General features: G+C 39.9%; 1 protein-coding gene across 1 annotated transcript in view; it reads right to left on the bottom strand.

The window, feature by feature from the left end:
- Nucleotides 1–13,605, bottom strand: part of smyd3 (SET and MYND domain containing 3) — a 90,632-nt gene that overhangs the window by 68,847 nt on the left and 8,180 nt on the right. The window contains exons 2-5 of the mRNA XM_042414688.1: nt 1,317–1,380; nt 1,123–1,230; nt 639–696; nt 289–443 (exon numbers count right to left, since the gene is read on the bottom strand). Coding sequence (XP_042270622.1) covers nt 289–443; nt 639–696; nt 1,123–1,230; nt 1,317–1,380 — 385 coding nt within the window. The remainder of the gene's footprint in view (nt 1–288; nt 444–638; nt 697–1,122; nt 1,231–1,316; nt 1,381–13,605) is intronic.

The following is a 13,605-nucleotide window of genomic DNA, read 5'->3' on the forward strand; positions in this document are numbered from 1 at the left end:
GACCTCAGGTTGTTCTGGGAATACACACACACACACACACAGTGATCTAATCACTGATGCTGGGAAGATCTTGGACATATGTTGGGGTACGTCCAAGCACGGCAGGGGATGCTAAAAGCATTTAACAGTTGCTTGAGTCGGTCTGTCTGCGTTTGTGTGCAGGAGAAGGCATATCCATATTTGAGTATCTGTACTCTCGTGTGTATAAGTGTGCCACGGTGTTTATTCGTCTACAGTATGTGCCATACAAAAAAATATAAATAATGTGTTTACATGCATTTAGCCTACCTTTGCAATAAGGTTGAGGGGTTCTTGGCAGGAAGGTGGCAGTGCTGATGTCATCCCCTGTGCAAGGTCCGGTACTTCCTGTTGCAGATACAACTGTAACATGGACGCCAGCTGAGACAGACCTTGTTTCTTCTGCTCAGACATGGAACTCAGGTCTGTAAAATATAAAAATCCCTATGAGATTCTTACAACGTCTCAAAAGAGCTTTAGCACAAACACACTTCAACTCAGACAGAGACAGATATCCACTCATCATGTTTCCTACACGTCAACCATTTTGTCTTTATGCACTGGAATCACACTCAGGCAAAAAAAAACAACACACACACAGTCTTGGAGGATAGACTTACGTGATTCATGCTCCTCTAGAGTGTAGAGCTCCTCACTACTGTTCTTCGATGGACTTAACTGGAAGACAAAGGACAAAGTGGGGCCAAGCATGTAATTCATCTTTTAAAACATCATTCTTCTGCTATTGTTTCACCTTTTAACTGCACTATTAGGAGGCTGTAGGACTCCCTGTAGCATATTATTGGCCGTGAGATGAAATCCTTTGACCTAAAAGAAACTGACCTTCTCAGTAACAAATAAAAACTGCTATAAAGAGCCAGAGCATGTGAAATGTTCTCAACAGAAGGGTTGTATTCTTCACATTAAGTGCAAACATGAATGTTACAAAAATGTACAATGAATAAAGTTTTTACAACGCAGCTGAAGATGTGCAGTCCAACCAAAAGAGTGTGTTTATGACACATTTTTATTGTATCTTTGTACACATTACTTTGAGTGTGAGACACAAACCGCGAATGCCAATGAAAGACTCCAGAAACTTACCAAGGCAAAGATGAGCCTCGCAGCCAGACGGACTGAGTCAGTGGGAATTCTGGGTAGGAGGCTCTGCAGACATTTACACTCTCTCTTATGGCCAGACCATGCTTGTTTCTGCAGGAGACAGGCATTTCAACAAATTGACACACACACACACACACACACAAACATACACACGCACACACCCGTGCACACTATACCTGGCAAGTGATATTGCAGTAGCGAGCCATCTTGCACTGGGAACACCTCAACAAGGTCTCACGCCTAGACAGAAGAACAGACAAAAAGAGTTCAATTCTGCACAGATTGTCCATCCATTGATTTCATGCAGAGACATCTGGCACACAAAACCGTCAGTGAAAAGGATTCAGAGGCTGATTCACAGTTATCAGAAAGCTCTCCAGGCCAGAAGTAGGGAAATATTTTCTCTGGAAGTGAACGACTCAGTGAGCTGGAATGGGACCAGCATTTTAGATTTCTGAAATCAGTGATGTCAGACATTCATTTCTCTTGCACCATTTTATTGTTTGAATAAAACCTGTTCCCCTGCTCCAAATACAAAACAGTTCTGGTCATAGTTAAGCTGCTACATGACCAAATAGATGCACATATCCACCCAAGCATGCTTTCCTGTCAATGTCTTGACCTTTTCCCTTGTAAGGACCTTTGCTATTTGCTATATTAAGCTGATTGTGTGTATCTATTATCTAGTTTTATCTACCTAATTCCAGATTGTATTCTAAGAGCAATATATTAGATAAACTTTCCTCACTGTCACAGGCTGTTAGCATCATGGTATGTGCCTGAGCGCCCGTGTGCGTTTGCCGTGTGTCCACTAGAGGTGTTTATGCTTGGTTTTTCTTGCGCTAGTGTGTGTTGCCTGCCTCCAAGGTCTGCTGTGTTTCTCAGAATGACACTGCTGTCCTTTCCGGTTTGCCTGTCAGTCTGATTACAAGCCAGGGCTCAGCAGTGTCTGCCTGCTTCACGTAGCCAATTACAGCCAGTAGAAAGTGCACCACTAAAATACACACACATACACACACACACACACACACACACAAGACAAGATCTGAGTCAAAGGAACTTTCAGGAACAGTGTGTGCCTGTGTGCCTGTGTGTATGTGTGTGTGTGTGCAGAGGCCAGTATGATGCATACAGACATTAACATAGGCATTGTGCTTACAATATATAATATTGCAGCAGGGTTTTGGGGCATTTTCCCCTAATTAGATACTTGAGATGACAGCAGATATTAACTGATCTTTATGTGGGTTAAGTTCAAATAAATAATAATAAAAACTAAACACATAAATGAACTCAGGTGCTTTAACAGCCACAAATTAATAAATTAATGTCAAATAGAGACTTAAGTAATGACCGAAAATTTGTAGATATCAGCCGGACAGTAAATAAACCTTTATTTATATTGATTGTTCCGTAGATTTATTCCTTTTACCTGAATGCATTTTGACCTGGCTTATAATTATTTTTTAAACTTACATAATCCTTTGAGATGATATTTGCTCTCTCTCTTTAAAAATCAGATTTCAATATGGCAGAAAGGAGACAGATAGATAAATACGGGGAGACAGTGAAGGAGGTGACATGTGACAAATGTCCCCAACTGCAATCGAATCAAGGACATCGTGATCTCACGGTACGTGCCTCAGACCACAAGAGGATGGGGACGCCACACAAATCGAGCTTTTAAGTCTACAACCTTGACTCTCCCCTACGTATGAACAGATTTTTGGACCGTGTGTCTGTACAGGTTGTTAATCTGATTTTACAGTTTTTCTGGGCTTCACTGAGGCACGTTTGCTAGATGCTCAGTCTCACAACTCTTATTCCATCTTATATTTAAAGTCGCTGTAATTCCGATACCTAAGTACAAAGAACAACTGACTTCTCACAATGTTTGTCACCTTACATTTAATTTTGTGTGTGCGTAAAGTTTTTTTTCTCACTTTTTTCTAGTGTCATTCCAGCACTACAGCATACAAGCATAGGAGGAGTCAGGCTTAGTGAAAGAGCCCAAGGCTTGTTTGGCATGAGCTCATATACAGAAAGATGTCACTCTGGTTGGTTTAACATATGATATGAGAGAGAGAGAGAGAGAGAGAGAAAGACAAAATGATAGCATTTTGCTAATTAAATCCGACAATGGATGGTTTTATGAGCTTAGGCACACAAAATGAGGTAATGGAGAACATGTTATGATGGATGTAAATACATTAGCCCAGGGCTTATCACACTGAATATGGGACATTTGATTAGATTGGACATAATTATGAATGCTGTAGATGACATTATAAGAACCTTAAAGGCAAAAGCAGGCATATAATATGAACATACACAGATCTGACAGAAGGCTGTTGCCTGTCAATGTTAGCGACAGAAGTTAAGTGTTTCCTATGACCGTCTATCAGTGTGTGACTAGACTGGACTGTTGTATTTGGCTCAAGAACCCTACAGACTTTGACAAATTTCCAAAACACTTATTTTCTGTTCTCCTCACCCTCCTAGTTTCTATAATTCACAGCCTCCCTCTCCGTCCATCTCATCTTGTCCTCCCTTTCCTGTGTTCAAACAATCTTGTTATGCCGCTGTGTCCTATTTGCTTTGACCTTTCCAGACTGGAACCTGGAGGTTCATGAAAACACAGCTATTCTTGTCATGTTGAGATCTAACAGAAACAAGGAAGCCACCCACATGTTAAAAAGAAACACATGCCTCCAGCATGAGACGCAAAGCAATAACAACAGATACGACCAGCCCAGACCTAAACACAGCCAGGTCCTGCGCAGCTTCAACAGATGAACTGTGAACATAACTCAGACACTAAAAGTTTGGTCACATCACAGGCTGCCAGCTGCAGGAAGTCCATCACTAAGAGGAAGACTGATGCTGACCACGACCCCCTTTCCAGTTCTTTACTTGTTCCCCTGTAGCTTAACATTGTGGGAAATGTTGACATAGTTATGTTGACATGCCGACACAGTCACACTGTATGTTACTGTACATGTCGTTTGATATCTGGGAGATTTCCAACGTCCACTATGGGGTGAACATGGACGGTATCTGTTAAAAATCAGTTTTAAAATGAATTTCATCATGAAAATGGAATCCTGCAGAAACGTAACTATTGTGGCATTCATTTTTATTAACTATTGGAACAGAAAAATATCATTAAATGCATCAAGGAGCTACAATGTAATGGTGTTTGACTTTAACGTGCATAAACATGTTTGTGGGCATCCATGCTGACGTAGTGTTTGTAATGCTAAAGCAATGCCATGAAGAAAACAGGAGCTGAAAACAGCACGTCATTGAAAAGCTGAGAGGCGTCACACACAATATTCAGAGCAGAGCATATTCAGTGAAAAACTCTCAAAATAACAATTTTGTTTTACATTATTTGTATATAAATGTTTACAAATGTTTATCCTATGTTTATTACCTCCTCCAGTGAAGATAAAGAGTGAGTGTTTTCTTCCTTTTCGGCCTCTTTGTCTGTTGGAAAGAAATCTTGTATATCTAATAAAGTAATTCATTAATTCTAATGAATCACTGTATGAAGGTCGGTCATGAGGCAAGCAAGAGATTATTCACTTTGACAAATATTGTAAAACTGGCACTTGATGAGTTTAATGACTGTACATTATATTAATTTACAGCTCTTCCCAAATGTCTTCACTCAGGTCTAATCTGTGCAAAGCTGGCAGCCACAACCATCCATCTAATCAGAGACACATCTCTGAAATCACTGAGACTCTGAGGGTTACCAATATTTTATGACATCATTTATAAAAAGTTTAGGCAATCTGATGATATACAGGGAGATAATAAAAAAACTGCCAATAGTCAGAGATTTTGCCATACAGTTTATATTGAGGTATCTATCCCTTAAGGGCACTGCAGTTCAATAATGTATGTATATATAGTTTCTAAGCCACGTTAATGCACAGTTGCACCGCAGCAACTGTTGTTATGGTGACCGCCTCCGGGCTGATAAGCTCTCAGCATTTATAGGGTATCCACTCAGACACACATGCACACACACACACACACACAGAGTATACATCACTGTATAGATAATATTCACATGATTCAGGTGTTCCAGCAGGACTGTAGAGGAAATATCTTGGCTAAACATAATTGAATATTTACTCTCTGTAAGGGGCTGTGCGAGACTTAACAATATATAACAAATATTTTCACTCTTTGCTTACTGCATGTAGCAGAGACGGATGGAAAATGTGTAACACTGACGTTGACTACAACTTGCCGCTCGATTTGGAGGCCATCTGAAATATATGTGTGTGTAGTTCTGCTGATCAACATCACTATAGCTCAACAACAACAAAAACAACCACAACAAAACTGTCTTTCTTTTTATAGAAATATCCCATAGTCCAACAGTTCAACCAAAGTGTTCATTCAACTGACTGCTCACTGCTCTTTATTTGGGATTAGCAAACATGATACACCCACACACAATCTGTTCACTTCACACACACACACACACACACACACACACACACACACACACACACACACACACACACACACACACACTACATTACTTCATGATTCAAATACACAGAGACGACTCTGCTCTGGCCTCTAGGCAAGAACCAACAATAGTTGAGGAACGTACACTGCTACATACAGTATGATACACACACTGATTTAATGTAGTCCAAATATAGATGAGGTCAGTAACAACAGAGCAGAAAGGATCAAAACAGGAAAAGACAGCGAGAGAAAACAGAAAGATATAAACTTCAGTCTCCTTCAGGTCGTTAGTATGCAACTGTGATGAACACAAAACTGTAATTTCTTGTTTAAGGATTACTCATTTTCATACAGATTTTTATCATCCCTCCCTCCCATGAAGCACATCGGTCTCATCTTCTGTCATGTTCTTTTATTATGTTCCCTTTTTTCCTCTGTCATCTCCCTCCCTCTCTTCATCCTTTTCTCTCTCTCTCTCTCACTTTCTTCCTCGCTGCTTTTTTTTCTCTCTCTCATTCTTCTCTCTCTGTCTCTCTGTCAGATGTTGTGTGAAGTGATGGTCCTCTGGATGGCAGGTCCATGGTTGGACTGCGGGCACAGTAGGAAAACTCATGAATAACATTAGATGGGTTTCATTAGGAACATGCAGACTGGCTGAATTAAAAAAAATCAGACACTCTTTCTCTTTCCCTGAGCAGCCGCCTCCTCTTCCACTCATTGTCATACTCTCTTCCATATTTTGTTTTTCCCCCCCTGACATTCTCACTGTGGCGTTCCTTTCCTTATTCTCTTTCATTCTGATATCTCTACACACAATTTATTGAATTGTTCTGATTACAAAAATGAACACACTACCAACACATGCAGGGTCAGAGTATCAGGATTAAACGATCAGAAAATGTATGAACAACTACATGGATTATCAGTTAATACTTTAAGTCCTGCATGTCTCTAGCAAAAATGGCAAACATTTGCTGGCTCCAGCTTCTCCAACGTGAGGATTTCCTGCTTTTCTCTGTATTGTATCATTGTAAACTGAATATTTGTGGGTTTTTAACTGTTGATTGGAAAAAACAAGCAATTAGAAGATGTTGCCTTCCATTTTTCACTTTTTTCTGAAATTTGATTAACTAAACGATTAATCAGGGAAAAAACATCCACACATTAATTGATACTGAAAATAATTATTGGTTGCAGCCCTAATCAAGATCACTGTGTTTATTTCTGAAGTGGAACGTCCTGTGTTTCCTCACTCCACACCACCAGACACAACGCAGCCTCACTATCTGCGAGGAACATGATAACTTTTTCTACTGTAGAGAGGTTGATTATTTAATTGCATCTTATTTTGTTCAAATTATAATTTTACCACTACATAATTTTCAGTGTATTTTGTAAATACAGTTATAAAAGGCGGAACTGCATTTATTCATATATTTACAATTAAACAAGTTTTAAATGCTGTGTACGCCCACACAGATGTTTTCACTAATTTTAGCTGATTAGACCTCCTCTCAGGACTGTGTGGGCGGGTGTTAACTGTGTTTGATAGACATCTCTCTCACTCCCCTGTTGGCTTTGGTGCACCTGTTAGGGCGGGACAAATTACACCTGTATCATTCTTATTAGTCCATCCTTAAGAGTCCAGTGACCTAAATCTCTGCATAGCCCCAACCACTTTCAAACAGAACAGAGATCTAATCAGCCAGAATAACTTCAAACACCTGCAGGCCCGAGGGAGTCCAGGACCTTTAAAAAGAAACATTCTGTGAGTTAAATGAGATATTACAGTCAGTGAAGTACTGAGGAAAATCAAATTATAACATTTTTATGGGCTCATGCCTAGTGCGCACATACTCGTGTATTGTGCTTCATTTTTTTAACCTTTATGTGACCTCACAAATAAGCTAATCTTTGAATTGTGCAAAATGTCAAACATGCAGTCATTATCAGCCCAAGAAAAGAAGATTTTTTTTAAACATAAAAGGCTTTGTGCAGGACATAGATGATACGACAGAAATGTGCAAGGAAAGGAAATGAGGCACAGAGTGGAAGCACAGCAGAGAAACACAAAAATAGAGAAGCAAGAAGAAGAAAGGACATGAAACCTGTCACTAGACAGTGGATGAAGTGCAATGGATTGACTGTAAAATGCTAGTTTTCTGCATTGATATGCAAGAGCATGGATGTGTGCACTTGCATGTGTGTATAGGTGGTCAATTCTGTTAAGTCTATGCTATCAGACACCTAATTAGGCCTACCTCAGCATGTCTCTGTTGGTGTGTGTGTGTGTGTGTGTATGGCATGGTAATTAATTTCCCTTGAGTATTGGCTGCTGTGCTGTAGCCATGTAAGCGGGTTAGATCTGTGTTCGTGTGTGTGTGTGTGTGTGTGTGTGTGTGTGTAAGTGTATGTTAATAATTAGTGGGGTCCTCTTTTCTGGGTTGTCTGGTCGTGCCTGAGTGAATTTTCTCATTTCCAGGCTGAGTAGCTAACACAGCATGGTGTGACTCACTCCCATATGACAGCTAATGGTGTGCGAGTACATGTATGTAAAGTAAATTACTAACAAATATCAATATAAATCTACTGCTAGATTCCCAGATGACTTCAAAATGCTTGAGGAACACCTACCACGCCACGATTTGATTTTGAAACAATTGAGGTTATCTGTTAGAAATTGAACTGTATTTTCAGTCTTCACAGGCTTCATAGAAACCTGTTTCCACTGCTGCACTGAAGTCAATCGTGGAGACAACATGAAACAGGTCCTTCTCAATACTGTTTGACAAATTAGCTCTTCCATTTCTAGCACAGACCCTCTCTTTGTCAGCATTGCCACGTTATCACAAAGTGACTGAGAGATAATGTAAGATTTGGGTACAAAAAAAGAAATAACAAACACTACTGCCATCTAGTGTTGCTACATCTTTAAATACCTAAACCACTCTGTACACTGCCTGCGTCCACAGCACAGCTATAGCGACACATCCTCACATGAGCATAACTCTGGGTTTAGTGGAGATTGGTGAGTGGCATGTAAATCACTGCTGTCAGTGTCTGTGTGTGTGTGTGTGTGTGTGTGTGTGTGTGTGTGTGTGTGTGTGTGTGTGTGAGTAAGGCAGAGAAAGAAACGCCAGCTGTGCTGCATCTACAGCCGTCTTCAATCCCTTGCTGAGTTCTTAATGGTTATTTAGAGGGTGATTCATTGACACCTGAGGGGACTCATATTGGACGAGTCTTCTTATGGGTTTATTATCATGATGATGGCAGTACATGAGCGCACGCACGCACAAAATAGGGCCTAAGGGGAATATCTACCCTTGAAAAGAAAGAGTACTTTTTGGTTTTTGTACTGTCTAAAGCCTTAAATAAAGCTTTTCAGAAGACATTAGTTTCTCCAGTGTAGGTTAGGTCATTTCTAAGGTAATAAGCTTTATTTGTGGAGCTTTAAATAATTTTTTTCACAAAGTTCTGTATATTAGGTAGCACATTAAAACAGAAAATTGATAAGATAAATTATATATATTAATGTGATAAAAACAGGATGGAACAAAAGCTGAAATTTGAACAGATACACACAAAATGCAAAAACCGACTATTTTATGTAAAGTTAAGTATAAGAGATCAATGTGTGTTGGAGCTCTGTCATGTAGTGTCTTGAAGGTGATTACAATAATCTATTCTAAAACATAGTAGGACCCGGTGTAAGGAGAATAAACTGGGAGAAATCTGAGCAGATGTGGTTTGATCTGAGTTCAAAGCCTGACAGCTGAATTTTGAGCAACCAGAATTTAAATTTGAGTGAGTTATACGAGTAAAAAGAGAATTAATGTGAGTGGGCTGTAATAAAGGCATAAATAACATTCTTGGTATGCTGAAATGAAACGGTGGGTCTGAACTTTGCTATATTTGCTAGATAAAAGAGGCAGAACTGAGCCAGTTTTGTGATATGCTCATTGAAATGCAAACAAGAATCCACAAAAACCCAAAACTCTGGGATACAGGCGCCACATGGCTCCATACAGAGCCCAGTGTTTGTCAAACAGCTTTAGGATACCAACCACTGATAAAACTGTCTTATCAATATTTAACTGAAAAAAGTAAACTCATCCAGATTGGTCATGGACACAGTGATTCTAATCTTTTCTGAAGGGGTCCATGAAATCAAAGACGTCGTATGTTAGTAATTATATCTCAGACGTCATTCAGAAGACTAATCCTGTCCACACAGGGCTTAAATTACAGTTCAGTCTGTTTCAATTCATCTTGGGTTTTCTGCTTTTAGGTTTGACAGAGACATTAATGCTCACAGATAACAGATGCACTGCCTATGATCAGTGAAATAAATAATTCTAATGAGAACAAACACACACAGGAGGTTTTCCACTTGCTGGAACAATCCATTAACTTTCACTAATTATATTGCAGTGAGCCTCAACCCTTAACCTCTAATCCCTCACCCCCTAAACAAAAAATGCATCCTCTTGTGGACTACATTCAACTGTTCTTGTGAAGACCCGGGGTCCTCACAAGTAGAGTTAAAAACGACACACACAGATGTTTTCGCTTGATGAATACCAAGCATTACACACATGGGGAGGCGTGTTCGCAGTATGCTCAAACAAGAATTTACAGCAAATTACTTGGTTTGCAAATGATACAGCTGTGTGTGTGCGTGTGTGTGTGTGTGTGTGTGTGTGTGTGTGTGTGTTTGTGTGTGTGTGTGTGTTTTCCCAGCACCAAGCTGTTTGGATACACCTGTGTATCTAACTGCAGGAGGCAAGAAGGAAAGATGGGAGGGAGATGGAGAACGAAGGGGAGGAGGAGAAGGACGAGAGAGAAGCAGATGTAGGCAAAATAATCTACATCAGGAATGAGGAAAGGAGAGAGAGAGATAGAGAGAGAGAGAGAGAGAGAGAAGGAGCAGAGGCAGGTGGGAGGAAAAATGTATCTAAATGATAAGAGATGAAGAGATGGAGGAGGAAAAGGAGGAACAACAGGAAGAATGAGGAGAGAGGTAAAGCAGATGGAAAGAAAAGCTGTTGAAGGAGGAGAGAAAGGGAGGAAAACAGAGGCGGCAGAGGTAGCAGATGGGAGAATAAATCGAGAAGAGGGAGCCAGTGAGATGAGGAGGAGGAGGAGGAGGAGGAGTGCTGACTTGCCTTTTGAACTATTTCCCTCCTCTCGTCTCCTCGTGCTCCTCTTTCTGTAGGCTCGTCTAACTGCATCCAAAGTAGCAATCTGTATGCTTCATACACTGCTGCATCCACACACTCTTATCAATGTGTGTGTGTTCTGTATATGCACAAGCAAGAGTGTGTATGCGTAAGCGAGAGATAAAATATGTTTGAAAAAGAGTGAGAGTGTGAGTGAGTGAGCGAGAAAGGAAGAGACGTTCAGTTGGAGAATGAACTGAGTGAAGTATTCAAACACTGCAGTTTGTAAAAAAAAAAAAAAATATATATATATATATATATATATAGAGAGAGAGAGAGAGAGAGAGAGAAACAATGTGTGTGTGTGTGTGCATTTGACGAGGATGATGTGTGTGTAAAAACGGTGAAGAGTTCTCTAAAGGTGTGTTCAGACAGTGAAGTGAATTTTAGATGTAGTGTAGCTGCAAACAAAAATCAATGGAAGGACGTGAGTGGGCGCACACAGGCTCTAGGTGCTGTGAATTGAGGAGAAGGCGAGTTGACTAAAGTTTGTTTTCAAATTTTTTCAAATTGAGCAAAGAATGTGTTGCATCTGTGAAACCGCTTCATAAACATGCAGAGATAAAAGAAGAGGCTAGATGGAAATAACAGACAACTGGAGATCCTGGTGACTTCTGAGAACAGTCGGTGTCTGAGCTGTGATGTAAATAAACACATCACACAGTCAGTGCACATGTGGCTGTCAAGCTGAAGCTAACATCTGTAAAGTTGGCATGTCCACTGTTTGGAGAATATGAACAAAACGGCATCAAAAGTCCAACAGAGACATAAATTCGCTTCACATTCTACCCTAAACACACCTAAACACATAAAAAAAATACTCTGCTGTGATTAATAATTTGTGTCTGATGTGATTTTTCCATAAGAAAAGTTCAATTAGCTGGTTAGAAATTTTTTATATGACTGTCTCCATTAAAAATCCAGAAGCTATGAATGTGCAAATAATATTCATTTTCAGAAGTTTAACTGCTGGACACAAGATGTCTCCTACTCCACTGTAAAGTCAGTTCTCAATATTTGTGTACTGGAGGCTTCAAGTTTCCACATCACACCTGTATAAGTTGCATATTGGCTTCAAACTAGTTGTGATGTCACAAATCCTGTTCGTAGGTACACACCGTAAAGGACAAGGCTGCTGATTTTCTATATTCTTCTTATTCTCAACAAATCTCATGTGCAGAACCAAACAAACAATGAATTCATCCTACTTACAAGTATTGTGCATGTATCAAAGTCCTACTCCTCTGTGCCGTAGACGTCCATCGTTGTCCAAAGACTATTAAAAACACATCAATAAGCCACATCGTTGCACTGGGTGACATGTTCCTTCATCCCTGAAGACACCTCTTGACTTTGTACTAGTGGCGGGTTACTATCTTATCGCTATTTTTACACTTTGGAGCCGTTTCTAAACAAATTACCATAGTCACTGTCTTCAGGGTTGAAGGAACATGTCACCCAGTGCAGCAGTGTGACTCACTGACGTGTTTTTAATAGTTTTTGGACAAGAATGGAGGTCTATAGCACAGAGGAATGTGATATATCAGGCTTTGGATACACACACAATAATTGTAAGTAGAATCAGTTAATTGTTGGATTGGCTCTGCACATGAGATTTGTTGACAATAAGAAAAATATAGGAAATTGCCAGCCTTATCCTTTAAACACTTTCAGGAGATGAATGTGAAAATGACCTTCTAGTGTCAAACTCTGCACATACATCATTCTGCTCAAAAGGCATCATCATGATGTGTGAGCTTTGCCTCATTAACTGAATCCTTGTTTTTATTTCTCATAAGTTCAGCTTTCCTTCTATCAGGCACTTACATCCAGCTGGAATGAGAACAAAACTCTTGAGTCAGTTGTCTGTCAATATGTTTTTTATGTTCTCAGAATTAACAAAGACCCTTTGGAAACGAGATGATCCGAGTTTGAATCAAAAGCTTCTCGCTATAAATAAGACATATGTTTCAAATATTTGTTTTTCGAGTTTGCACTCTTCTGCAGTGTGTTTCTGTGTGGTCCAAAGAGACAGTGAGTGAGATATTGGTGTCAAATATAAAGACTGACAGAGATAATATCACCCTACCCCCTAGCCTAACACATACACACACACACACACACACACACACACACACACACACACACACACACACACACACACACACACACATAAACACAACCTGACAGCAGAGAGAAATACATCTAACTTCTTCTTTGGTCTGTCAAAACCAGAGAAAAACCCATCAAAGCTGTTTGTGTGCATGTGTGTGTGTGTGTGAGTGTTTGATGTGTATGTGTGTGCGTTTGATGCGTTATCTGTCCAACGGAGACGATGTGTCGTCTCTCTTCTATTTCCATTTTTCTCTGGAACATCCTCTTCTTTCTAGCTCAGTTTCAAGGTGAATCTTTATCTGTCACTGTGACGGAGATTCAGCCTCTCAGGTTGTGTGCAAACAGTTCCAGCTGAAACACTTTGCACATTACAAGTTAATCATTGGCTTTCATTTGAATTGTAAAAACAACATGCTCGGACGGCAGTTTTGCCTTGCGGGGCTCAAGTGCTTTGACCTGCGTTACTGCTCGATGATGTAAAACAAAACGGCATCTTATTCTGTTTTCTTCTTTGCATTTCAGCGATGCTACTTAACAATCCCAACCAGGAACTAACAGCAAATGTCAGAGGCAGATGTAGAATAAAGAGAATACAGTCCTCACACCACCCTCATTTGATTTACTGTTTTCACCATAG

The sequence above is a fragment of the Thunnus maccoyii genome, chromosome 1, assembly GCF_910596095.1.
Source record: "Thunnus maccoyii chromosome 1, fThuMac1.1, whole genome shotgun sequence".
In the NCBI taxonomy this organism is placed as follows: Eukaryota; Metazoa; Chordata; class Actinopteri; order Scombriformes; family Scombridae; genus Thunnus; species Thunnus maccoyii.